General features: G+C 39.6%; 1 protein-coding gene across 1 annotated transcript in view; it reads left to right on the top strand.

Annotated features, from left to right (window-relative positions):
* LOC126458618 (ATP-binding cassette sub-family C member 4-like) overlaps nt 1-27,529 on the top strand; it is a 267,565-nt gene that overhangs the window by 112,724 nt on the left and 127,312 nt on the right. Inside the window, exons 5-8 of the mRNA XM_050095784.1 lie at nt 336-561; nt 10,731-10,887; nt 21,916-22,054; nt 22,147-22,257. Coding sequence (XP_049951741.1) covers nt 336-561; nt 10,731-10,887; nt 21,916-22,054; nt 22,147-22,257 — 633 coding nt within the window. The remainder of the gene's footprint in view (nt 1-335; nt 562-10,730; nt 10,888-21,915; nt 22,055-22,146; nt 22,258-27,529) is intronic.

Here is a 27,529-nt window from a genome sequence, read left to right as displayed (position 1 = left end):
CCTTTTCTTAGACCTCTCCGATCCTTTTCCTTCACCCCTCTTCCTTCCCCTTCAACACTTCTGCCTGAAGAAGGAGCCACTGGCTCTGAAAGCTTGCCAATTACAACCGTCTTTCATGTGTGTTCTGCCACCGCTTGGTGAGTAGATTGTTTTTTTATCCAATTAAAGTATTGTTTCAGTCCTTTTTGTGTGTCTGTGTGAATTAATATATGTATTGTTTTGTATTCAGTAATACCAAAGAACAAAGGCAAAACAAATTTCAGAAAACAAGCAGAGGAAATAGTTGTTTTGCTTTTTTGTCAGTATAAGCATTGCTTTTTATGTTATGTTTCTAGGTGATACGGCTGAGTAAGACTGCAGCTGGACAGACTGGTGCAGGTCAGATGGTAAATCTTCTTTCAAATGATGTCAGTCGCTTTGATATGGTACCCATGTTTATCCATTATGTGTGGCTAACACCACTGCAGACAATTATTGCTGCTTGGTTCATATGGGAGGCTGTAGGATGGGCATCCGTTATTGGAATAGTCGGAATTTTTCTTCAGACTGTCCCTGTACAGAGTGAGTATTATTGTTGTCATCTGCACAGTTATACTTCAGACTATATTAAAAATACATAACTTCAATTTTCCTGCCAAAATAAAGATAGGAATAATGAAGACAGACATACAAACACATAATAATCTTTTTAGGAAATGGAATCTCATTTCTTATGTTAGATTAGTCATATTATTCCTCCCATGATCCCAGGGTGCAGAGATCCTCAAGGATGAGGAACATGCCAGAAAAATTGTTGTTGTTGTTGTTGTGGTCTTCAGGCCTGAGACTGGTTTGATGCAGCTCTCCATGCTACCCTATCCTGTGCAAGTTTCTTCATCTCCCAGTACCTACTGCAACCTACATCCTTCTGAATCTGCTTAGTGTATTCATCTCTTGGTCTCCCTCTACGATTTTTACCCTCCACGCTGCCCTCCAATGCTAAATTTGTGATCCCTTGATGCCTCAGAACATGTCCTACCAACCGGTCCCTCCTTCTCGTCAAGTTGTGCCACAAACTCCTCTTCTCCCCAATTCTGTTCAATACCTCCTCATTAGTTATGTGATCTACCCAACTAATCTTCAGCATTCTTCTGTAACACCACATTTTGAAAGCTTCTATTCTCTTCCTGTCCAAACTATTTATTGTCCATGTTTCACTTCCATACATGGCTACACTCCATACAAATACTTTCAGAAACGACTTCCTGACACTTAAATCTATACTCGATGTTAACAAATTTCTCTTCTTCAGAAACGCTTTGCTTGCCATTGCCAGTCTGCATTTTATATCTTCTCTACTTCGACCATCATCAGTTATTTTGCTCCCCAGATAACAAAACTCCTTTACTACTTTAAGTGTCTCATTTCCTAATATAATTCCCTCAGCATCACCCGACTTAATTTGACTAAATTCCATTATCCTCATTTTGCTTTTGTTAATGTTCATCTTATATCCTCCTTTCAAGACACTGTCCATTCCATTCAACTGCTCTTCCAAGTCCTTTGCTGTCTCTGACAGAATTACAATGTCATCGGCAAACCTCAAAGTTTTTATTTCTTCTCCATGGATTTTAATACCTACTCCGAATTTTTCTTTTGTTTCCTTTACTGCTTGCTCAATATACAGATTGAATAACATTGGGGATAGGCTACAACCCTGTCTTACTCCCTTCTCAACCACTGCTTCCCTTTCATGTCCCTCGACTCTTATAACTGCCATCTGGTTTCTGTACAAATTGTAAATAGCCTTTCGCTCCCTGTATTTTACCCCTGCCACCTTTAGAATTTGAAAGAGAGTATTCCAGTCAACATTGTCAAAAGCTTTCTGAAAGTCTACAAATGCTAGAAATGTAGGTTTGCCTTTCCTTAATCTTTCTTCTAAGATAAGTCGTAAGGTCAGTATTGCCTCACGTGTTCCAATATTTCTACGGAATCCAAACTGATCTTCCCCGAGGTCAGCTTCTACCAGTTCTTCCATTCGTCTGTAAAGAATTCACGTTAGTATTTTGCAGCTGTGACTTATTAAACTGATAGTTCGGTAATTTTCACATCTGTCAACACCTGCTTTCTTTGGGATAAAAATAAAGACAGGCAATAAACATTTCAAAAGAGTTAATGTTCTTATGTTCCTCCCACATGTTCTAACTGAAATATCTCTTAACTGTATGGAATAAGTCAAAAATATTTATCAGATTTTTCATTTATAAATTTATACAAAATTTGACACAAATACATAAAATGTATATTTACATGAGATCATTCCTAAGCTGTTGTAGCCAAGCACTATAAAAAGACAGTTTATAGTAATTTCTTACATATATTTCACTGTTGCACTGAAGAGATGTAGGAGTCAGTTTCAACATAGAATTAATGTTATGTATATGAGATGTGTTCAAAAAAAGATTGAACTTAGAAGTACCATGTAAATTGGCAGAGGAAATGTGCTGCACATACTGAGTGCACCTAGTGATATGTGTAGGCAGCAAATTGCCATTACCTTTGTTTTACTATGACCATTAGTTGCTGAGTTGCAGCTGCTGAAGTAAGTTATTGCACAAGCTGTTCATCGGAATAGTGTCAATGTGACAGTGAAAGAGCTTGAAAAATAGTGTGTGTGTGTGTGTGTGTGTGTGAGAGAGAGAGAGAGAGAGAGAGAGAGAACACAAGTTCAAAAACATTGAGATAAGTAGATTTTGTAGTGATCAGCGCATAGAAGTGTGTGCTTGTGAATTAATACTGAAAAATAGTTCACTTTTAATTATAACTATATACATATCCACACTGGGAAATTTTGACCTTTTTGTGAGGAATCTGGATTCCTTACTGTACTATCTGTCCGACTGGAACAATCAGTTATAGTCTGTAGTGGCTTCATTGTAGACTTTTTGAAGGATTCTGATAGGAAAAATTACCTGGAAACCTTACTTGGATCCTACAATTTGATCTCAATAATTGCCTTTCCAGCATTGCGGGGTACAGAAAGTAGGACCCTAATGGATAACGTTTCCTTTGGTGAACTTAATGGAAGAAAATAACTGTATCCACAGTAACAAATGCTCTCTCTGGTCATGATGCACATGTAGTCAGGATAGATAAGGTAACTAATCAGAATGGACATTAAACAACCATATAAAAAAAAAACCAGAGATAACTTGAGGGATTAAAGCATCTTGTGAAAGGGAAATGGAATGCATCTGTTGACAAGAACAAGTATAGATTCTGCAGTAGTTGAACACTACAAAAACTACTCAAAATTGCTAGTAAAAGTTATTAAAAAATCAAGGAACATGTGGGCCTACATGATGTCAGAAATCAGTAAATTCAACCACAGATTAAGGCTGTATGAAATGTAGTGAAACAGGATGCAGGACAACCAGACACAAAACAAGATAACATTACCGTTGGACTCAATGGAAGGGGTATAAATGATGAGTCACAGGTTACAAATATATATAGTACAAAGTATAGGAACAAACTCATCTGATTTTGATGGTGTTTCCAATAAAGTACTAAAGATCTGTTAGAATATAATAAGCCCTGCCTTATCTGACATATGTAGTGCATCACTAACTCAAGACATTTTTCTGGAGAGACTGAAGTGTGCCATTTTCAACTCTTTATTTAAGAAACGTGACGCGAGAGATTTCAGTAACTACTGATCTGTGTCACTGCTGACATCATTTTCCAAAATGTTTGGGGAAGATGAGGTATTCATCTACATCTACATCTACATGACTACTCTGCAATTCACATTTAAGTGCTTGGCATAGGGTTCATCGAACCACAATCATACTATCTCTCTACCATTCCACTCCCGAACAGCGCGTGGGAAAAACGAACACCTAAACCTTTCTGTTCGAGCTCTGATTTCTCTTATTTTATTTTGATGATCATTCCTACCTATGTAGCTTGGGCTCGACAAAATATTTTCGCATTTGGAAGAGAAAGTTGGTGACTGAAATTTCGTAAATAGACCTCGCCGCGACGAAAAACGTCTTTGCTTTAATGACTTCCATCCCAACTCGCGTATCATATCTGCCACACTCTCTCCCCTATTACGTGATAATACAAAACGAGCTGCCCTTTTTTTGCACCCTTTTGATGTTCTCCGTCAATCCCACCTGGTAAGGATCCCATACCGCACAGCAATATTCTAACAGAGGACGAACGAGTGTAGTGTAAGCTGTCTCTTCAGTGGACTTGTTGCATCTTCTAAGTGTCCTGCCAATGAAACGCAACCTTTGGCTCGCCTTCCCCACAATATTATCTATGTGGTCTTTCCAACTGAAGTTGTTCGTAATTTTAACACCCAGGTACTTAGTTGAATTGACAGCCTTGAGAATTGTACTATTTATCGAGTAATCGAATTCCAACGGATTTCTTTTGGAACTCATGTGGATCACCTCACACTTTTGGTTATTTAGCGTCAACTGCCACCTACCACACCATACAGCAATCTTTTCTAAATCGCTTTGCAACTGATACTGGTCTTCGGATGACCTTACTAGACGGTAAATTACAGCATCATCTGCGAACAACCTAAGAGAACTGCTCAGATTGTCACCCAGGTCATTTATATAGATCAGGAACAGCAGAGGTCCCAGGACACTTCCCTGGGGAACACCTGATATCACTTCAGCTTTACTCGACGATTTGCCGTCTATTACTACGAACTACGACCTTCCTGACAGGAAATCACGAATCCAGTTGCACAACTGAGACGATACCCCATAGGCCCGCAGCTTGATTAGAAGTCGCTTGTGAGGAACGGTGTCAAAAGCTTTCCGGAAATCTAGAAATACGGAATCAACTTGAGATCCCCTGTCGATAGCGTCATTACTTCATGTGAATAAAGAGCTAGCAGCGTTGCACAAGAATGATGTTTTCTGAAGCCATGCTGATTACGTATCAATAGATCGTTCCCTTCGAGGTGATTCATAATGTTTGAATACAGTATATGCTCCAAAACCCTACTGCAAACCAACGTCAATGGTATAGGTCTGTAGTTAGATGGATTACTCCTACTACCCTTCTTAAACACTGGTGTGACCTGCGCAATTTTCTAATCTGTAGGTACAGATCTATCGGTGAGCGAGCGGTTGTATATGAGTGCTAAGTAGGGAGCTATTGTATCAGCGTAATCTGAAAGGAACCCAATCAGTATACAATCTGGACCTGAAGACTTCCCCGAATTCTAGAATAGTATGTCACCCGAGCAGCAATAAAATACCCAGCAAATCACAGTTTGAGTTTCAGACGAGTTGCTCAATTGAGAATGCAACAGCGGAAATAAACAATTTTTGACAATACGAAGTAACTGGATAGATAAAAATCTACTCACCAAGCAGCAACAGGAGAACACAAATAAAAAAAAGGGTTTTAGTTATGCAAGCTTTCGGAGCCAGTGGCTCTTTCTGCCAGCAGAAGAGCTGAAGGGTAGGGAAGAGAGATGAAGGAAAAAAGTTAGCCACAACCCCAGGTCAGGGGAGACTTACCCTCATCCCATCTGGTAAGTCTGCCCTGACACATGGTTCTGGGTGACTTTTGTGAACTGTACACCTGTTCCTAAACCTCTTCAGTCCTTTTCCTTCACCCCTCTTCCCTATCCTTCAACCCTTCTTCTGGAAGAAAGAGCCATTGGCTCTTAAAGCTTGCAAATCTAAAACCTTTTTTATGTCTATGTTCTCATTTGCCACATGGTGAGTAGATTTATTATCTATCCAATTACTTTCTATTAGGTATGCCATTTACATGTTCACTCAATATATTTTACAAGCCTTAAATAATAAAATGGTGCCAACTGGTATTTTCTGTGATCAGTCTAAGGCATTTAACTGTGTGACAATGGACAGTGTCATATCTGACCAAATATGTGGTGCTCACCCACAATCATCTTGCAGATATTTATTTAAGGAGTTGGCAGTTGTGACTGTTGCTTCATAGTATATTTATCTCCTCTGTTGTAAATAAGCCATGCAGTTCAAAAGGAACAATGATGAACATAATTACAATACTGGAAGGAAAAATTTCATTCATTACTCCACATTAAAATTGTCTCTAGCACAAAAAGGAGTGCACTATTCTGCAACTAAAATTTTTGATAGCTTAGCCTGTGATATAAAATATCTGACAGACACTAAAGTAAAATTTGAAAACAATCTGAAAAAGTTTCTCTTTGCCAACTTCTTCTATTGTGCAGAAGAGTATCTGTTGTTCTAATGTGTAAAGAGTGGTGAGTAAAAATTACTGACTCAGTTCTGTATATTTTGTCTGTACAAGTGATTCATAGAACATAAACTAACTGAGGAGGACAGTATGAGTCACATGTAGTGCTGTGAGTGGCTTAAGTGCTTTGAACATGGCAGAACGTTATTCTACATTCGTTTATGACCCTCCATCCAAGATAACATCCTGCATCCTCCCTACCAATAAATTTTTAATTTAGTCACAATTTTCATTTGATCCCTATATGGCTATACTTTTGTTTATGTGCATTGACTAGGCACAGATGTCATTTGATTCGCATATGACCACACTTTCATTAATACACACTGATATGCTGCTGAGTCAGATGCTTTTTGGATGTCAAGGAATTCTACATCTACATTATTACCATTGATCCATGGCTTTCAGGCAGTTGTATTGAGAAAAGTGTGAGTTGTATTTTGCATAACCGATGTTTCCAGAATCCATGTTGGTTGGGATGAAGGAGGCCATTCTGTTGAAAGTGCATCAGTACATTTGAGCTCAGAATATGTTCTACAATTCTACAACACATGGGTTACAATAATATTGGATGGTAGCTTTGGGGATGACTCCTGCTTCCCTTCTTTGAAATGGGTGTAACCTATGCTTCCTTTCAACTGCAGGGCTCATCTTGTTCTTTGAGCACCCTATGGTGTATTATAGTTACAAATAGTGGGTAACTCAACAGCAGATTCTGTGTGGAATCTGACAGGGGTTCCATGAGGCCATGGCAACTTGTGCAATTTCAGTGACATAAAGTCAGGAGCGTTTTTTAAAGCAGGTTGGTTTTATTCAGGATTCCAGTGCACCATGTTATTTCCCACTCTTTGGCTACAAAGCCCTATTTTGCAACATAATCTTCTTTCAATGTGACGGCCTTACACCACCTTACAGAGAGGTCCTGTATGCTCGCATGGTACCAATCTACTGACTGATGTCAGAGTCAATGTCTTGCTGCAACAATAACCTCCATGTAATCCGTGTACTGCTTCTCACAGAGTATATACTTCATTGTGCCAAAGACAGATGAAGTCAGAAGGTGTGAGATCTGGGCTGTAGGGTGAATGAGGAAGAACAGCCCAATAAAGTTTTGTGAGCTCCTCTCTGAAGAGTAGACTTGGTTTAGGCATTACATTGTCATGGAGAAGGAGAAGTTCATTTACATTTTTGTGTCAATGAACACACTGAATTCATTTCTTCAATTTCCTGAGGGTAGCACAATACACCTCAGAGCTGCTCATAGCTCCATGAAGAAAGACGTCAAACACAATAACCCCTTCAGAGTCCCAGGGGACAATCACCAGGATTTAATCAGTTGAGGGTGCAGCTGTGAACTTTTTATTCAGAGGAGAGGTTGTGTGGCATCACTCCATGGTTTGTCATTTTGTATGTGGTTCAAAGTGATGAACCGGTGTTTCATCGCCTGTGATGATGTTTGACAAAATTATGTTCATGATGTTCTCTTAACATGCAAGCAATTCTGCAGAGATAGTCCTCCATTGCTCTTTATGGTTCTCTGTTAGGCAGCAAGGACATCAGCTGGCTCACACCTTTGAGCACCCCAGCTAGTGAATGAGTGTGTCAGCACTAGCAACAGAGATGTCCAGTTGAGCTGTGATGTGTTTCATTGTGATCTATCGAGTGAGAGTGTCTGCATGTTCTAACACTGCAGGAATCACAGCTGTGTGCAACCAGCCAGCACGCAGGAGACTGGGCATGTTTGCACGACCTTGTTGTGATGATGGTAGATGCCTCGCCCAATGACTTACTGTGCTTTTGTTGACTGTCATGTCTCCATAGACATTCAGCAACCACCTATGAAAATCTGTGATGCTCTGGTTTTCTGCCAAAAGAAACTCAATTGCAGCTCTCTGCTTGGAATGCACATCCATTACAGATGCCATTCCAGAGGCTGTGTATGGCACCATCACCTATCGAAACTTCACAAAACTGTAGGGGCTGAAGCAGGAATATTCTGCAATGTCCCACAGCAATTTCTGCATTTTCAATTGAAATCGGCTGAGAAAAAAATATGTTTAATTACTTACTGAACATGCCTCATAGTTGTGGTGCGAGAATCAAATTGTGGTTGTCCTCCTGGAACCATCTTTATAAAAGAGCATAAGGATGTGGACTTCAACATCCCTAAATTTTGGAATACCTTCTTCATATGAGATGCTACTGTTTCTTCACCCAGTTTAATGAACATATGAATCCTCCTCTTTGTTTTATTTTCCCTTTGTATTTTGATGATCACTGCTGTTGCAACTCTCCCATGGTTAGCAAAAATCTCAAAATCAAGTCCGTCTGTTGCCATTAGATCTTTTATGTTTCTGTCATGACTTCATGAGTGTGCATTCAAACTATCTGTCACAAGCAATTTTCAGAGAAAATATTTAGTGTTGTTTCACAGAATGTCTTGTTACACTAGCCACATACAAAACTGTAGCTTTCCTAATCAGTTGTTCAATGATTAAAGTCTCCTCCAGTGATGACTGTGATTGGGAAACATCTGCACAAGGAAGTTTAAGTTTCTCCTAAATGTTTTGGTTATGTCTGAGGGCAAGTCTGATGGTTGTTGGAGGGATTTAATTACAAGTTTATGCCTGCCCTTGATACTGTCCTTGCTCGAACTATCTCGCATTCAGCTTCAATTCGTATCTCAGCTGGTTTGAGTTTCCATCTCTCATTAATGTATTCTTTAAACATATGTTTAGATTCACCTCAGACATCTCACTGCTGACAATATTAGGATTCAGCCAGCTTTTTGTTACTAATATTATGTGCTGTTAGAAAGTGTTTCAGGCTTTGGCACTTTGATCTGAATGCTTTTGCAGTTGATCACTAGAATTTTCGTAGTCTCATCTGTGGGGATCATTTCTTTGAATCTTACACTAATACCTTCTACTTCCCTAGTGCTATCTTTATTCTGTGGGTTGGATGGGGAGTTGCCTAATCTAAAAAAGTCTTTTGTGCATCCCACACAGCCACATACCTGATTAGCAGCTCTGATATGTGGTGCACTGCTTTTGTACTTGGGGAGACTCCGCAGTTCTCAAACTTATCGCACAAGTCTAGGAAGTTGCTGCCTAGAATGTCACAATATCTTCACAGTCCCTGGTTCAAGCTTTCTGCTCAATTCAGATTCAGGGGCCATGATCATTTCCAGAGAAAATGCTGCAGATTGTGAGATTCCTTTAAATTCTCTGAACAAGACTGGTGTTCTCAACATTCTCTGTCAGCTGCCGGAATAATCCAAGTTTTACCTTGGAACCTGGATTATATGTATCATTCTTTCCAACATGTGCTACAATTTGCTGTTGGTCCAACCAGTTCCCTCAATGGATGCTGGAACAGACTCTTCGACAATTCATATAAATTTATTCTACATAGCTTATGATTTATAAATAACTAAGATACTTTGAGGAACTTATGGCTGTTTCAGGATAACACCAGAAGTACAAGGTAATTGTAAAGCCCGTGAAAAATTTCAAAAAACTGATACAGATAAATGGACAAGAACAATGTAACAAATTATACAATGTGAAAAAGGCAAATTGTCAGAGTTTTTTTTACAATGTTTATATATTTTTTTCTGTGTGTCTAGTCTTTATCATGTGCCATAAATCTAATCCGTAGTCCATTTCCGCCCCTGCCTGACCCAGAATATCAGGAGTGACAGTAAGAACAGTTGCTGTAATGCTGTGCTGCAAGTCTTTGAGCTTCTGCGGTACTGGTGGAGCATACACACTACCATTGATGTAACCACACAAGGAAGAAATGTGAGACGTCAAGTCTGGTGACTGTGACAGCCAGGTCAACAACAGCAGTGTGGCCTATCCAGCAACGTGACAACATCTCATTCACATAACCTCATTCACAATTGTGAATTACTGAAAGAATAAATCCCTGCTAACAGTTTCAAGTTGTGACATGACACAACTGCAGCAAGTCAAAGTAGGTGATTCCGTTGACAGTTCTCTCAGCAAAGAAGGAGGATCCTCGAATTTCTGTACCAATTCATTATGCTGTTGTGAACTGGATGTGTCGTATAAAACTTGCCAAGGAAGACTGCACACTTCCTGCTGACTGGCAATGTGCAAATTGTAGCAAGTAAAATGCATTCGCTGCCTGATTCACAGCCATTTTCAGCAGCTGCAGTTGGTGGTGCCCCTGTTGCCGTTTCCATACTAACTTGTTGGCATCGTGTTCAAAACAAACTTTCGGAGTTTGTTTTTCACAGACTGTATTGTTTGTTTCATTATGTTTAGCCATTTACAAATACTAATTTTTTAATGGACTTTGTAATTATGATGTATTTGTGTTGTCACCAACTTCTAGTCTAAATGCCCTACAACAGTACCAGGTATTACTAAATGTTCAGTTTTATAATGCTGCTAGTAACAGAAAGAAAGCCATCAAATAATTCATTTAAATCTTTACAGGTTATATGAGTCAGCTGACATCAAAATTTCGTCTTCAAATAGCTGTGCGGACAGATTACAGAGTTCGTATAATGACTGAAATAGTGTCTGGGATACAAGTAATTAAAATGTATGCTTGGGAGAAACCCTTTGAAAAAGTTGTTGAAATAGCTCGAAGGTAAATAAAATGAAATAATTATTTAGTATAACATTAAACCAATATTTATTGTAGTGTTTTTTCACACATAGTAATGTTACTATAAATGTACTGTACTTGAATTTCTGCTCTCATAACACAAACTTATTGTGGTATAGATGTGTGATTTAATAGGTACATTTTCTGTAGACAGAGTCATAACAATGAGAGTAAGAAGTCCTAAATGGAAAATACGTGGCAGTTGGAAATACAGATTATCATTCCCCATTACTTAGAAGACATAGTTAATGCAGAAGCAATGATAAATGAATCAATAATATCTCGATAGGAAAACATAAATAAGAGATGGGACAGAATCAATGGTTGAAAGGTTGCCAATGAGAGACAGTATAGGGGTCACCAAATAGGACGGGCAGAATAAATGAACAAATGTAGATGACAATCCAGTATATAAAAAGGTCCCTAGTGGACAGAAATACTCACACAACAGCTTTTTCTTATGCCCACTGTGAAGAAGGATGTTGAATGAGTCAAGAAGAGTCACAGTAGAATAAGACAGCTATTAGAAACTGCACCTCAATCTAAAGTAACATCAATGGTTTATGTTAGTGTGGGTACATCATAAATGAGGTGCTTAATGAATTATCAACAAACATTTTAATTAAACTTCTTTATAAATAGAAAATGCACTACCATGAAAATATCATGTATCAGGAGATTTAGGGAGTAGGGAAAACGTAGCAGAGAAAAAATTGTATAGGAGAACATGTAAAGTACCAAGATTTGAGCCAGAATTGTTGTTGTTGTGGTCTTCAGTCCTGAGACTGGTTTGATGCAGCTCTCCATGCTACTCTATCCTGTGCAAGCCTTTTCATCTCCCAGTACCTACTGCAACCTACATCCTTCTGAATCTGCTTAGTGTATTCATCTCTTGGTCTCTCTCTACGATTTTTACCCTCCACGCTCCCCTCCAATACTAAATTGGTGATCCCTTGATGCCTCAGAATATGTCCTACCAACCGATCCCTTCTTCTGGTCAAGTTGTGCCACAAACTTCTCTTCTCCCCAATCCTATTCAATACTTCCTCATTAGTTATGTGATCTACCCATCTAATCTTCAGCATTCTTCACCCATGACTATTAAATTTTCGTCTCCCTTCACAATCTGAATAATTTCTTTTATTTCATTGTACATTTCTTCAATTTCTTCATCATCTGCAGAGCTAGTTGGCATATTAACTTGTACTACTGTAGTAGGTGTGGGCTTCGTATCTATCTTGGCCACAATAATGCGTTCACTATGCTGTTTGTAGTAGCTTACCCGCATTCCTATTTTCCTATTCATTATTAAACCTACTCCTGCATTACCCCTATTTGATTTTGTGTTTATAACCCTGTAGTCACCTGACCAGAAGTCTTGTTCCTCCTGCCACCGAACTTCACTAATTCCCACTATATCTAACTTCAACCTATCCATTTCCCTTTTTAAATTTTCTAACCTACCTGCCCGATTAAGGGATCTGACATTCCACGCTCCGATCCGTTCTCCTGATAACAACGTCCTCTTGAGTAGTCCCCGCCCGGAGATCCGAATGGGGGACTATTTTACCTCCGGAATATTTTACCCAAGAGGACGCCATCATCATGTAATCATACAGTAAAGCTGCATGCCCTCGGGAAAAATTACGGCTGTAGTTTCCCCTTGCTTTCAGCCGTTCGCAGTACCAACACAGCAAGGCCGTTTTGGTTAATGTTACAAGGCCAGATCAGTCAATCATCCAGACTGTTGCCCTTGCAACTACTGAAAAGGCTGCTGCCCCTCTTCAGGAACCACACGTTTGTCTGGCCTCTCAACAGATACCCCTCCGTTGTGGTTGCACCTGCGGTACGGCTATCTGTATCGCTGAGGCACGCAAGCCTCCCCACCAACGGCAAGGTCCATGGTTCATGGGGGGAAGTGAGCCAGAATAACAAAATGAAAATATTGATAACAGTTTTGGTTTTGTGTTGCTTGATATTGTTTCAGTCTTGTAATGTTCAGTACATGTTTTCTGATGAAGCACATGGTACATTTGAGATTATACAGCAACAACAATTTTGTTTACTGTTTATAATTAACATGAACATGAAATTCCCTGGCAGATTAAAACTGTGTGCAGGAATGAGACTTGAACTCGAACCTTTGCCTTTCATGGGCTAATCCTCTACTGAGTGAACCATCGAAGCACGACTCACAACTCGTCATCACAGCTTAACTCCTGCCAGTACCTCATCTCGAACTTCACAGAAGTTCTCCTGCAAAACTTGCAACACTAACATTCCTGGAAGAAAGGATATTGTGGAGACATGGCTTAACCACAGTCTGAGCAGTTGCCTCTGCAACATTCTTTCCTCCAGGAGTGCTAGTCTTGCAATTTTTGCTGGAGAACTTCTTTGAAGTTTGGAAGATAGGAAATGAGGTATTGGTGGAAGTAAAGCTGTGAGGACAAGTTGTCAGTCGTGCTTGGGTAGCTCAGTTGGTGGAGCACTTGCCTGTGAAAAGCAAAGGCCCAGATTGCAAGTCTTGGTCTGGCACACAGTTTTAATCTGCCAAAAAGTGGCATATCAGTGCACACTCCACTGCAGAGTGAAAATTTCGTTCTGGGAGCATGAACTTTCTCGTTAGTCACAACATATAAACATTATATTCTTCTAAGCTAGTCATCATATTAATTTCACATTAAAATATAGAAGAATAAGTGAGGATGTAATTTTGAAGATAAATATGTGTCAAAAATACTGTAACTTCCCATTATTCAATTTGCTGTAGTCATAGAAAGTATCATGTAAAGTTACAGAATTATGAAATTTTACTCAAGTTGTTCAAGGCCGCAATTTATTATTCATTAATTACATATTTACCTTTTGGTTAAGGAAATGTAGTTGGCTTTACAGAAAACACTTTTATGTACTGAAATACTCCATAGCATTGTTATGTAAACAAAGCATATTACAAAAATTTGGTCAAAAACAAAAAATTTAAAAAATAGATTGTCAGCTGTCAGTTCAAAAGATTTTGATCATCCTCTTATCAGCAATCTCATTCTAGCAATCATTTTATTTTGTTAAAAATGCATTTGTGTAAAAATAATCAATTTTTAATAGACATTCTGGAACATTCCAGCATAAAATTGTAATTACTTAAAGTAGTTACTGCATAGAACAACAAATTGTGTGTTAGTATAATATTATATTTAAGCTCAGTGTGGCTGACAAAGTTTTAAAAAAAAATGTGACAGATGTAATACAAGAGCAAGATAAATCACTGCTGATGATGTTTACCTGTGAAATCAAAGCACATTTGGTGTAAGTATGTTAGTTAAACACACAGAAGGTGACTACTGTAAAATTAAATTATATACTTTAAAAAAATTATAGGCAGTGACATTCCTCTCCAGCTATTGATATCATGGTAACCTTCATATGTAAAGTGTGTGACAAAAATGAAGTGAAGCACCCAGAAGGCTCCATGAAATGAAATGTCATGGGTTGAGAGGGTATTTGATGTTATTTCAGTGATTACAAAATCAAGTAAAATATTCAACTAACTTGGCAGTATGAGCCCACTTTTCAGTATGATGTTGCAACCCCTCTGCCCCGGATGCATGCATTATTCGATTGGCGTAAAATCCTTTTCCTTGATATCCCAGATATTGGCACTGGAACTGAGTTGACATCTGAGCTGGTGCCACACTTTCTACAGTGGACAGATGTGGCGATCTTGCTGACTATGGGATTATCTCATCATTAGACAGACACTTCATAGAGACATGTGCCATGTGTGGATGAGCATTGTCCTGTTGAAAAATGGCACCTTGTTACTGTCACATGATAGGTAACTCACAAAGATGCAGGATGTCTTTGATGTATCATTGTGCCATTGGAGTTCCCTCAGTCATTACTAACAATGACTTGAAGTCAAACCCGATGGCTCCCCACACCGTGATGTTAGGAGTAACAAAGCTACGCCTCTACAAAACCTGGAAGAATGACGCATCTCCCAAGATTGCCACCTTACTCCTGTAGACGGTCATTTGTGGTAGCGCAGAACTGCAATTAGTTGCTGAACACAGTGCAGCGCCATTCATCAGCAGTCCACACTCCCTGGTCACAACCCAATTACAAACACAGCCGTTTGTGTTGTTGTGTTAATGGCAGCCTGTCAGGGGCTGGTAATTCTCTAGTCTGGCTGTTCCTAGTCTCTGACCAATGGTGCAAGATGACGCAGAATCTTGCAGAGATTTCATTACATATTTTTGGATGACAGGCACAGTCGTGGAGGGATTGCAATGTGCTCGGTGCACAATATGGCAATCCTCCCTTGTGGTGTTCAGATGTGGTTGACCAGAACATTGATGAAGGGTATGCCTGCTCTCACATTTCCTTTTAGCCCAACACTGAGCTCCTGTCATACCAGTGGGTGCTCACAGCGAGACTCCTTTCAGACTCCGTCAGGTGCTGGTGAAGCTGTTGTACGTGAGTACATGGCAGCTCTGTGTCTTTCACAGTGAGCACTCAACATCTGGCACTTTTCATACCACTTATATGCCTTATTAGGCCTGGTAAAAACACTAATGCATTCTGACAGTGTTTCTACCCATCACAGGGAATTGCAACACTAATCATTTACATACTGACCAGTTGTGTGTACATGTACAAAGTTTCATTGACATCTGGCCATATCTTCTGGGTGCTTCACTTTTTTGGTCAGTCGGTGTAGTATATCTATTAAAGTAAGTTCCCATTCATATGAATCCATTTCTTATACTTATTATACTTCTTTGAATACTGAATGTGGCCTTTTTCCCAGCTGCTTTAAAAATTTAATTATTAGATGGTCCTTTTCCCAGATTTGATATATTTCAACATTTCTGTTTTACTTTAATTTCTTTTGATAGTTGGAGGTTAAAGTTTTTTTTATAGTCACATAGATGTTTGAAAATTTTAAGTTGTTTCTGGACACGACTAATTCTACATATTTTGGCATCCTAGGCAAGTAACGTATATGGCACTCTTCGACGAGTCTGGCTAAAACTGTTTGGACCTGGACAAGAGCAAATAGTTGTGATGATACTGGAGGTTTACAGTAACTGATAAATATGCTGAAATCAGTTGTCAGTTGAAATCAGTTTGTTGCTACATAACCACCAGAGGGAGAGGACAGAAACTGAAACCTTTATAGGCCCCATTTGGAAAAATAGTGGTTCAGTTGAGCGCTGTTGCTTTAAGCCCTTATAAAAGCACTGAATATTCACATGTCTTGCCTAATGTACAATCTGTGAATAGTTTACGAAAGTACATAAATAAATGAACAGATTATTAAATAAAGGAGATAAGAAAGGTATCAGGATAATGATGTAGCTCAACCCCAGTATCAATTCATTCACGTCAAATACAAGTCACTTTGAATGGTAGTCTTCCACAGGCATATATTATAACACGGTGAAGCAATAAGATATGAAATAATTGACCTAGCAGAGCAATCGGAACGTTTGCAGGCAATGTAGAATGTGAGCCGAAGACATTGTGTGGTGCACCAAACCAATCAAACTGAATAAAATTCCTGAAGTTCAGTGAGTTCATTCACCGTGCCAAATTTAAGTCACTGATATCTGTACTACCACTCACTGTTCAAACATTTTCTAAGTCCCAAACTGTTACACCGAATAAAATACTAAGTTCTGATTAGATGCACATGGAAATATTCCTATCACTGAACTGTTAATTTATCATATGGTGACAACAGCAAATATTAAGAAATACACATAGCTTACAATATTATACATTTAAGGATTTAGGTGCAATGCTAATATGAATAAATTCTGAAAATCAGTAATTTGATAATACTAAAGGAGAACAAATCAGCTATAAAATTAAAACACATACATTTAATCAGCAGTTAACATGTAGTGAATGGATCCAACTGATAGCAGAGGGAGTGGCATTAATAAAGTCATTGGATGCTTCCGGGTACTTTATCAGAGGGCAGCTTCTGACAATATGCTGAATGGTTTGTTCTTGAGTCCCACAAACACAGGCTGGAGAGTTTTGGGATCCCCACTTGTGCATCAGAGCATTATACTTGGTGTGACAAATTCTTATGCTGTTCAATCTTGTCCACTCACTTGTCTTCAGATGAAATCCTGGTGCACTGGCAGATGGATCTTGAACACCTTTATTTTTTATTGTTGCAGCGTTCCATCTCTTGCACCCTTTAATGACAAACTTCTATCAATTGTGGCACTGAGGTATTTAGGGTGGAAATGGTATCTAATCCTCTGTTTATTGAGCTATTGGTGTGTAATTCTCTCGTTTGACTATCACGTAAATACTCACTGACCATTCAAACCTAACCAACAACCTTACCCAACCAGACATGAACATCAAAAGACACTAAACCATGCTCTGCCTACCTATCTACATCTGCCATGTGATGGACAACTACAGTCAACTGGTCATCATGAAGTTTGACCCCCCTGTGTCTTTGAGTACAAGTCTTACAATTTTACACATTTCAAACATATGTAATATCCATATTTAGACAATTTGCAGACAGATAGTACTTCGTTACTCATCAAACATTGTAGAATAATCAGCTGTCATTTATATTTTATACACTCCTGGAAATTGAAATAAGAACACCGTGAATTCATTGTCCCAGGAAGGGGAAACTTTATTGACACATTCCTGGGGTCAGATACATCACATGATCACACTGACAGAACCACAGGCACATAGACACAGGCAACAAAGCATGCACAATGTCAGCACTAGCACAGTGTATATCCACCTTTCGCAGCAATGCAGGCTGCTATTCTCCCATGGAGACGACCGTAGAGATGCTGGATGTAGTCCTGTGGAACGGCTTGCCATGCCATTTCCACCTGGCGCCTCAGTTGGACCAGCGTTCGTGCTGGACGTGCAGACCGCGTGAGACGACGCTTCATCCAGTCCCAAACATGCTCAATGGGGGACAGATCCGGAGATCTTGCTGGCCAGGGTAGTTGACTTACACCTTCTAGAGCACGTTGGGTGGCACGGGATACATGCGGACGTGCATTGTCCTGTTGGAACAGCAAGTTCCCTTGCCGGTCTAGGAATGGTAGAACGATGGGTTCGATAACGGTTTGGATGTACCGTGCACTATTCAGTGTCCCCTCGACGATCACCAGTGGTGTACGGCCAGTGTAGGAGATCGCTCCCCACACCATGATGCCGGGTGTTGGCCCTGTGTGCCTCGGTCGTATGCAGTCCTGATTGTGGCGCTCATCTGCATGGCGCCAAACACGCATACGACCATCATTGGCACCAAGGCAGAAGCGACTCTCATCGCTGAAGACGACACGTCTCCATTCGTCCCTCCATTCACGCCTGTCGCGACACCACTGGAGGCGGGCTGCACGATGTTGGGGCATGAGCGAAAGACGGCCTAACGGTGTGCGGGACCGTAGCCCAGCTTCATGGAGACGGTTGCGAATGGTCCTCGCCAATACCCCAGGAGCAACAGTGTCCCTAATTTGCTGGGAAGTGGCGGTGCGGTCCCCTACGGCACTGCGTAGGATCCTACGGTCTTGGCGTGCATCCGTGCGTCGCTGCGGTCCGGTCCCAGGTCAACGGACACGTGCACCTTCCGCCGACCACTGGCGACAACATCGATGTACTGTGGAGACCTCACGCCCCACGTGCTGAGCAATTCAGCGGTACGTCCACCCGGCCTCCCGCATGCCCACTATACGCCCTCGCTCAAAGTCCGTCAACTGCACATACGGTTCACGTCCACGCTGTCGCGGCATGCTACCAGTGTTAAAGACTGCGATGGAGCTCCGTATGCCACGGCAAACTGGCTGACACTGACGGCGGCGGTGCACAAATGCTGCGCAGCTAGCGCCATTCGACGGCCAACACCGCGGTTCCTGGTGTGTCCGCTGTGCCGTGCGTGTGATCATTGCTTGTACAGCCCTCTCGCAGTGTCCGGAGCAAGTATGGTGGGTCTGACACACCGGTGTCAATGTGTTCTTTTTTCCATTTCCAGGAGTGTACATTCCAAAACAGAACGACATGTGCCAGTCAAACTCATAACTTTATTCAGCTTGCCATGTCCATACAATGCTCAAACATCTATCTTACAAATGTTGACCCTTAAAGATTCTTGTTAAACAAACATCAGCAAGTGGGAATAATAGGATAAATTGTTTCTGCTGATGTTAATCTGTTTTGTATCTGTGAAGAACTCATTATTCAGGTACTCCATTTACACCTGTTAAATAAATCATTTATAACAAGCTGCATGTCATTAATTATCATAAACATGGTCATTTTATAGCTGACTTCAAGATCAGTCCAGCGGTGTGACATAGACATATGTAGCATTTCTGTAGCTCTTGTTATTCTTGTTATAAACAATTTTATGTGTAAATGTTAATAGCCTTGGTAACAATTTTATTGAATTTGTCTCCTTATGGCAATTTCAACACTGTCATTAGATTTTCTGCAGCATGTCTGGATGTGGTTTTTCTCTTTTTATGGAATCAGGGTTGCCAAAGGTTCTGGAAATCACACAATATCAGGGAATTTCAAACACTTCAGGGAAATCAGGAAAATATTAGGGAAATTTGAAAAAAACACTGGAAAAATCTCGTTTTTGTCTCATTAGATGAAATGGTTTGTTTACTGAGGTATCATGCATCATCGCTAGCTGAGTACGTGTGCTTCTTCGCTACCCCCTGATTACTACTTCTCCTCTTTCTATCACTTCCCTGAGCTTGTAGTCAGTGCTGCCACTACTTCTTGCCACTAATCTAGCAGCTGCCAATGAGAGGCATGGAGGCATGAGGAGTGGTTGGTTCCAGAGTCCGTAGGCACAGCGCCTGGAGGCAGTGGTCCTGTGAGCATGAGTTCTGTTTGAGTGATTGTGTTAATGTGTGTGTTTGCTCTCATTTTCTGATAAAAACTATAGCTGAAAATTTAGTTGTGAGAGGATGATTGTCTTTTCTACTTTCCTGCCGCAGCTCACCAATCATCTTTCCGGTGAGTTGATACCTATCTTCATTATTATTGATTCTCAGAGTATTTGAATAAGTTATCTGTGGCATGAATTGATCACTGTAGTTTCATTTCATCAACATGTTGTCTGAGGCTCATGAATAGCTGGCCACACCAGTGGGCCATGATGAGCCAAAACCACAGGCTGTTTCTGTGGGTATCTGTAATGAATCGGGCCTGCTGATCTGAAGCCGTTCAGTTCTCACGAATGTACAGGCCCTGCCTGTCGGATCTAGTCTCACTAACCTGCTCCCAGACCAGGTCTGTTTGTGTGTGATGTAATGCAGTGGATTTTCACGGTGTGTCCATGGACTCAGGACTGATGTGCTCTTCAGCAGGCCAGAGGCCATGGGCGATGGATTTAAGGAATTGCGACTATCTCACCGCAAGTATGTTGTACAGTGTGGTGTTTTATACACATTTTATTTGTTCTAGTACATTTTGGCACTTCAGAAGTAGTTTATATATGAGGAAGTATGGACGATAAGAAGAAGACAGTTGTGTCAGTTACTGGCAGTTTGTACGCTATGTACTCATATATTTCTCGAAAGAAAAATCGCAAAATACCTGTAAAATAATAGATATAACAATGTGCGTAGTAACTGACAATAACAAACATAGTAGAACCATCATTTTATTGGTCCTAAAGTGTTGATTTAGAAAATTCTTCCCTGCTTTACACACTTTTTTCAAGAGGCCTACTTTTTTTCTGAGGTTATTTCTGAAATCAGTGAAGGTATTTTAAATCTGTCTTGCGACCCAAGGAAATGTGTATTTTTGTCACCATATGTGTTTTGTTCTATTGAAATAAAATATCAGTGGTGTTAATGTCACACATATACCATTTGAAAAACAGTTCATTAGGAAAGATGTTGATGTTAGTACCTAAGATTTTTGCTCACATCAGGAAATGCCATCTGCTTGCAAGTGTGTCTTTTTTTTTAAATATTTCCTCATTTGCACTACTGTTCTTGTACCATACCTCCAAAGAAAGATTGTCACCTTAGCCTACATCTTAAGTTACCCTTGAAATCTTAAATTTTGTTTGAGAAAAATGCTAAAACTTGTCTGGAAATCAGGGAATTTCATGTGGGGAAAGTTGTGGCAACTCTGTGAATATTCGATGCTCTTAGTTCCAGCACAGTCACACTTTGGAATTATTTACTCAGCATTAAGAAGCATGCTGTGATACACTGTACCTAACCGACATGGAACTTCCAAGCTATATCATCTTGGTGGTCTGCTGGATACCTACCCCACTCCCTCGCATGGCTTTCTGGAATGATTTGAACTGCTAGACGGATCCCACTTAGCTGCGTGGCTCAGCCAATACACTGCAACTTACCAGCCACATATCACTCAATCAAACCTGCTGTTTTTGAATACTTTGTATCTAACAGACACACCGCTTGTAATGTCACAACACCATATCCCCACTAAGTGCTCCATCTTTTACTTCTTGTCCAATCCTTACATACCCCCCCCCCCCCCCCCCAAAGGAAAAAGAAAAAAAGGTGTTTGAGTAAGAAATGCAACTCTTATATTGTATCAGAAGTTTGTTTAGCAACAATCTTCAAGATTTAGTCATAAAACAGAACATTGCCTGAATGTTAGAAAGTTAACAATCAGGTTTTTGAAGAAGGGGGAAAGGAGAATTGTCAGAATATCATACTGCCTTTTCTCACATTAAGGGGACATAGATGTCATGGCCTGAAGTTTTTACTAGTATTTGGTCAGGAGGTAGATCATTAACACAACACAAGCAGACAGGAAACTCAGTGTATTGATATTTTCTGGATTTCCATAAAAAATATTGTTGCTCATACATTTTTGTGCCCTGTGTGTCTGCCTAGTTTGTCTGTATGGTAGAGCCAACACATGTTTTGAGTAGTTTCAATGTTTTCCTCGCTTTTAGCATAATAGTCATAAAGTAGATTCTGTTAACATTGATAACCATTGAACTTGCAGAAAAGAGGTAAATGTTCTCAAAGGAGCTTCGTACCTTAGAGGTGTCCAGTCAGCATTTGGCGTCTTTACTGAAAGAACTTCCTTATATGTTACACTGGTGGCCTATGCACTTCTTGGCAACACTGTCACAGCTGATAAGGTATGAGTTATGGTGATTGGGAATGACTAGTTAGAATAAACAGATGCCTTGTGTAAGAATTATGTGATGAATTTTGCACTATGTTTTTCCAGGTATTCCCACTGGCTCAGTTCTTCAACATTATTCAGTTCTCAATGGCCATTGCTTTTCCTGCAGCAGTTCAGTCTTATGCCGAAGCAAAAGTGTCCATGCAGCGGTTAGAGGTAAGTACTCACAACATACTTTCTCTTTCTTGTTTTGTTCTGTTTTCCATCAGTTATCTTAAAATCGACATGAATCTCATCCTGTGAATTCTTTTCTACATCAAAATTCATATTTTAGTTACCAGATAAATGTAGATGTAGCTGTCATGCTGTTGTTGAGCCTATACCGTATAACGTGGTTTTCATGACTGTGACACACAGAATTATAGTTAAATCAACTAAACAATGCTCTCTGTACATTTTTTTGTCTCATTCCAGTATATTATTATTTTTAGCAATACATTTAATGATTTTTTTCCTACTTACTTTTCATGATTTTGAAATGTTATCTTAACATTTTATGACATCATCAAAAATAGGACTTAAGTTGAAAACCAGTTATGGATGGAAGAAATCTAAATGTGAAAGGAACTATCTGGCTACTGTCAGTAGAAGGGATAAATGAAATGAAATGATCGTATGGAATTTATTGGCCGCGATATCCCCTTCACGGTTTGGCCGCCGTATTGCAAGTCTTTTTAGTTGACGCCACTTTGGGGACTTGCGTGTCAATTATGATGAAAATGATGATGGACACACAACACCCACTCACCTGCCAGGAATTGAACCCAGGCCCCCTTGCATGGTAGGCGGTAACACTACCACTGCACTACGTAGGAGGATGAAAGAATAAAGATAACCTTTCACCGAATAGTTCATGTGTTGAGCAGTAGGCAGGTAAAAATAAAAAATAAAAAAAGAGATTTTTTAATTTGTAGCTTAGTTTTTGGCCAATGTTCTTCTTCAGAATTCACAGATACACACATACATATACATTTACATTGTATTCAGCACTGATGGGGAGAGGTGGAGCAGGGGAGAGGAACAAGAAAGAGATGGGGAACATGATGAAATAGAATGTGTGAGTTAAGGGGAAAGTTTGGGGAAAGAGGTGTCAGTGTGGGTGGGGAGGGTGGGGGGGGGGCTAGAGCAGAATAATACAGAGGAAGAAAGAGACCGTGGAGAGAACGCAAGGGTATATATTAGTACTGATGAACTGAACTAAAGTAAAATGATGGGGAGCTCTTGGAAAAGGGGCAGGAGGGGGGAAATGGAAGGGAGAGGAACAGGAACAAAGGTGGAAGTGCGTTTAGGGCAAATGCTAGCAAAGACTAAGGCCAGCGAGATTACCGATTCGAATTATGTGTTTTAGGGACAATTTCCAGCTATTTGATTCAGTGGAAAGGGGGGGAGTGGGAGAATCCATGCAGACTCTGTAGTGGCCCCAAAATTGAGCATGTTATGCTCAGCTGAATGCTTTGTTCTTGGTCACAGTTCGATAATGCTCGTTCATTTGTGTGGACTGCTAACTGATGTTAAGGCTTGGGACAGGTATTGCAGTTGGGTCTTCCACATGAATATTTGTGTATTTATTCTTTGCCTGTGGACTCTAACTGATAATTTTCAGCTGAGAATGTTCGATTTGTCTTACCACTTTATCTGCAGCAGATGTAAAATCTGAGTTTTGACTGTCCTTACCATTTTAAACTACACCAAGGCTTAATTGCAATGAAGATAGAATCAGAATGAGATTTTCACTCTGCAGTAGAGTGTGCGTTGATATGAAACTTCCTGGCAGATTAAAACTGTGTGCTGGACTGAGACTCGAACTCGGGACCTTTGCCTTTTGTGGGCAAGTGCTCTACCATCTGAGGTTCGCAGGAGAGCTTCTGTAAAGTTTGGAAGGTAGGAGACAAGGTACTGGCAGAAGTAAAGCTGTGAGTACCGGGCGTGAGTCGTGCTTGGGTAGCTCAGTTGGTAGAGCACTTGCCCGTCTAAGGCAAAGGTCCCAAGTTTGAGTCTCGGTCCAGCACACAGTTTTAATCTGCCAGGAAGTTTCAAGATAGAATCAGTGTACAATAATATGAAACAGAATCACATTTTACAGACGCATAAAAGGTTATTATATGAGAGTGGTTTGCAAAGATCTCGGAACAGAATAGAAAAAAAGTACTTACATAACTGAAACTTTTTTTATTTTTCAATGTAGTCTCCTTGTAGATTAATGCACTTGGTCCAACGATGTTCCAGTGCTTCTTATCACCGTGAAAGTGAGATTCCTCCAGGACTGCGAAACAATTCTCAACTCTGGCAATCAGTTCTACGTTTGAAGTTAATCTTCGTCCACCGAGAAAGATTTTCAGTTTTGGGAAGAGATGGAAGTCTGATGGAGCAATATCAGTTGAATACGGCAGGTGTGGCAACAATTCATACCTCAGTTCATGTAATTCTGCCATGGCGATGGCACATCTGTGCGGGCACACATTGCCCAGCGTCAAGAGTCGCAACACCAATCTTGCAGATAATTTTTTCATTTCTAATTCTCCATTTCAAATGTGATATACTATTTCAGATGACATCTGGCAGACATGAGCAATTTCATGCACTTTCAATCAGCAATCTTCCATGACCATTTTGTGGTCTTTTGCAATGATTTCTGAGGTAGTGACACATCTTTGCCAACCACTACGCAGATCATCATCTAAGCTCTTCCGACCAAATTTAAATTCATTTGTCCACTATGCAACAGTTAAATATGAATGAGCGGAGTCCCTTAGTGTACTCTGGAAATCGGCATGAATGTCCTTTGCTTTCATACCTTTCTTTACGAAGTACTTAATCACTGCTCAAATCTTGATTTTTTCCATCTTCACAAATCACTATGTGGGTATAACAACAGAGCCACATCAATGCCGCAGCTCTCTTCCAAGAGCACTAATGTGGCATGTGTTTACAGTCAACAGTCCAATGAATATCACGTGAACAACTCTTCCCGCTAGTGCTGGCCTCTTGTGGTGATTCTGAGAATTTTTCAAACCACCCTCATATATTTTCTGTTGTAGCAACTGAAATTTAGTTTAATTTTAGATACTCACTCATACTGTATACAAATTTCTGTGTGAGATAGCCTTTTAAGCCATTTTTCAAAGATTTTAGTTCCTTTTATTTTTTAACTGAGTTAGGCAGCTTGTTAAAAAAAAAACTTTTTGCTGCTTGCTTCACTTGCTACACTCATTGTTTGCTACACACCTACTGCTGTTTTCTGAATTACAAATATTCTTTTAAAGTAGTCAACTTGTGCACTTCCCCATGTAAGAACCGAATATGATAATTTGGGAACATGAGTCCACAGCATATTATTGTGAAAACTTTCTCATCCACAACATTTATCATTTTGCTTACAAGAAAATCCTCTGTGTTTATCTTTCTACAGAGCACACCTATATGCTCCCTCCAGGTCAGACAGTTGCCTATAATAATTCTTCAAATTTTTGTGCTACTTACTTCTTTAATTTCTTCTCTATTTATTTTAATATGTACATTATATATTCTACTCTCTTTGTTTTATTTTAACAATACATACTAGTGTGTGCTGAAAAGTAATACCTCCAAAATTTTCACATGAAAACTCTTAAAACTTTGTAAATGGATCACACATTATTAAAATACTACATCTTTATTCTTCATATCTATATATTTATTTCTCAATATAGTCATCCCTGCAACAAACACATTTCTCCCAACAAGGGACCATTTTGTTGATACTATCACTGTGGAATGTTTGACTTTGTTGATGGAGCCACACTCGTGCCTCTGCTTGCGTCACTTCATCATCATCAAAGTGAAGCCCCTGAAGGTGTTCCTAAGCCTTTAAAACGTATGAAAAGTGGATGGGACTAAGTTGGGACTGTATGGTGGTTGATCGGTGACAGTGAACCCAAGGCAGTGGATTGTTGCAGATGTCACAGCGCTCGTGTGTGTGATCTGGCATTGTCAAGGTGTAGGAGAGGGTGCTCCATGTGTGTATGAACTTTCCAATTCAAAACTTGATTATAGCATGCTGTTGCTCACACATCAGCATAGTTACATTACATGCCACCATGTTGCACGCTACAATTTGGAGCCCTCTAATGGCAGCAGGGTGCAGATATGTAGACATGGAGGATAAAGATGTAGAAAGTTAATAACATGTGTTTTATTTAAAAAGCTTTGAGTTTTTACATAATATTCAAGGGCATATTTTTCAGCACACCGTTGTACCTTGTTTTGATGGAATTTTAAAATGATTGTTTTGTAGTAGATACTTACTTGCATTTTCAACATCATGACTGATTACTTTTCAACTTCCTCCTTTGTCTGAGCTTTACAGATAATTGTCATGTTATAGGGATACAATGTAAGTTTCTGATGTACATTGTCTGTGAAATCATATACATAGGTAATAAATAATATTGGTCCAAGTACAGGACCTTGTACTATACAATGTTGGACAGTTTGTAGCCTGATTACATCTTCCCCACTAGTATGCCTGATTTCTATGCACTGTTTCTATTCCTATTTTTTATTTTATTTTATTTATTTGGTATGCGTATTCCATGGGTCCGTACATGCAAGTGATTCGCCTGGATGTGGATATGATTGTATTGTGTCACTGCATTTTCCTCGAATCTCACACAGATCCTCCACTAATCTGGAATGATTCACACAGCCACATGGTTTAGACAAGCCCACCAAGATCCTACAATTCGACTGTTGTGTGTCAAGTGAGTTCAGAACATGTTCAGCTAAATCTATGTTTGCCATGGTCTACTATAATTACCTTTCCAACGGTGTTACTGATAATAATAAAAAAAATACATATCATGCACTGTAGCATGTCATCACATTCTTGCAACATAAAAATAGTCAATTGAGTGGTAGTTATATTGAATTGTGATCTCTAGGTATCGTTATGATGGCTCAGTGGGCCAAGAGCCAAAGTTCATTTATCAAAAGTTAGTGATACAGAGGTCCAGATTTTGCCTTGTAAATGAGTGAATACAAATTGTTTGCTATTGCTGATTTCTTTTGCCATATTCTTGAATGCAGATATAATCCTTGTCACACTTTTTATCAACAGCAGTTCGTGGTGTGTATTTCATCGTAGTTTGTTCTTAGTATACTTAACAGAAATAGCATGTAGGGGATTCTTCTCACTATTAATGTATAAGTTGCCTCATTCCACATCTCGGAAAGCTCACTTCATCATGGCATTTATGAAACACTGTGTGTCAATGAATGAAAGAATTACTTAATATGTTTAAATGTGCATCTCTTTGATTAACTATGGATGAATGGCTGTATTTCATTTTTTGTTTATTGTTTCCATCATGTGATTTCCATTATTTTAATAAATGCATGCTTGAAAATATTTTCAGTTATTAATTACTTGCATTGAACCAAAAAATCAATA

Source organism: Schistocerca serialis, chromosome 2 (genome assembly GCF_023864345.2).
Source record: "Schistocerca serialis cubense isolate TAMUIC-IGC-003099 chromosome 2, iqSchSeri2.2, whole genome shotgun sequence".
Classification (NCBI taxonomy): Eukaryota; Metazoa; Arthropoda; class Insecta; order Orthoptera; family Acrididae; genus Schistocerca; species Schistocerca serialis.
This window is presented reverse-complemented; position numbering and strand designations above follow the sequence as displayed.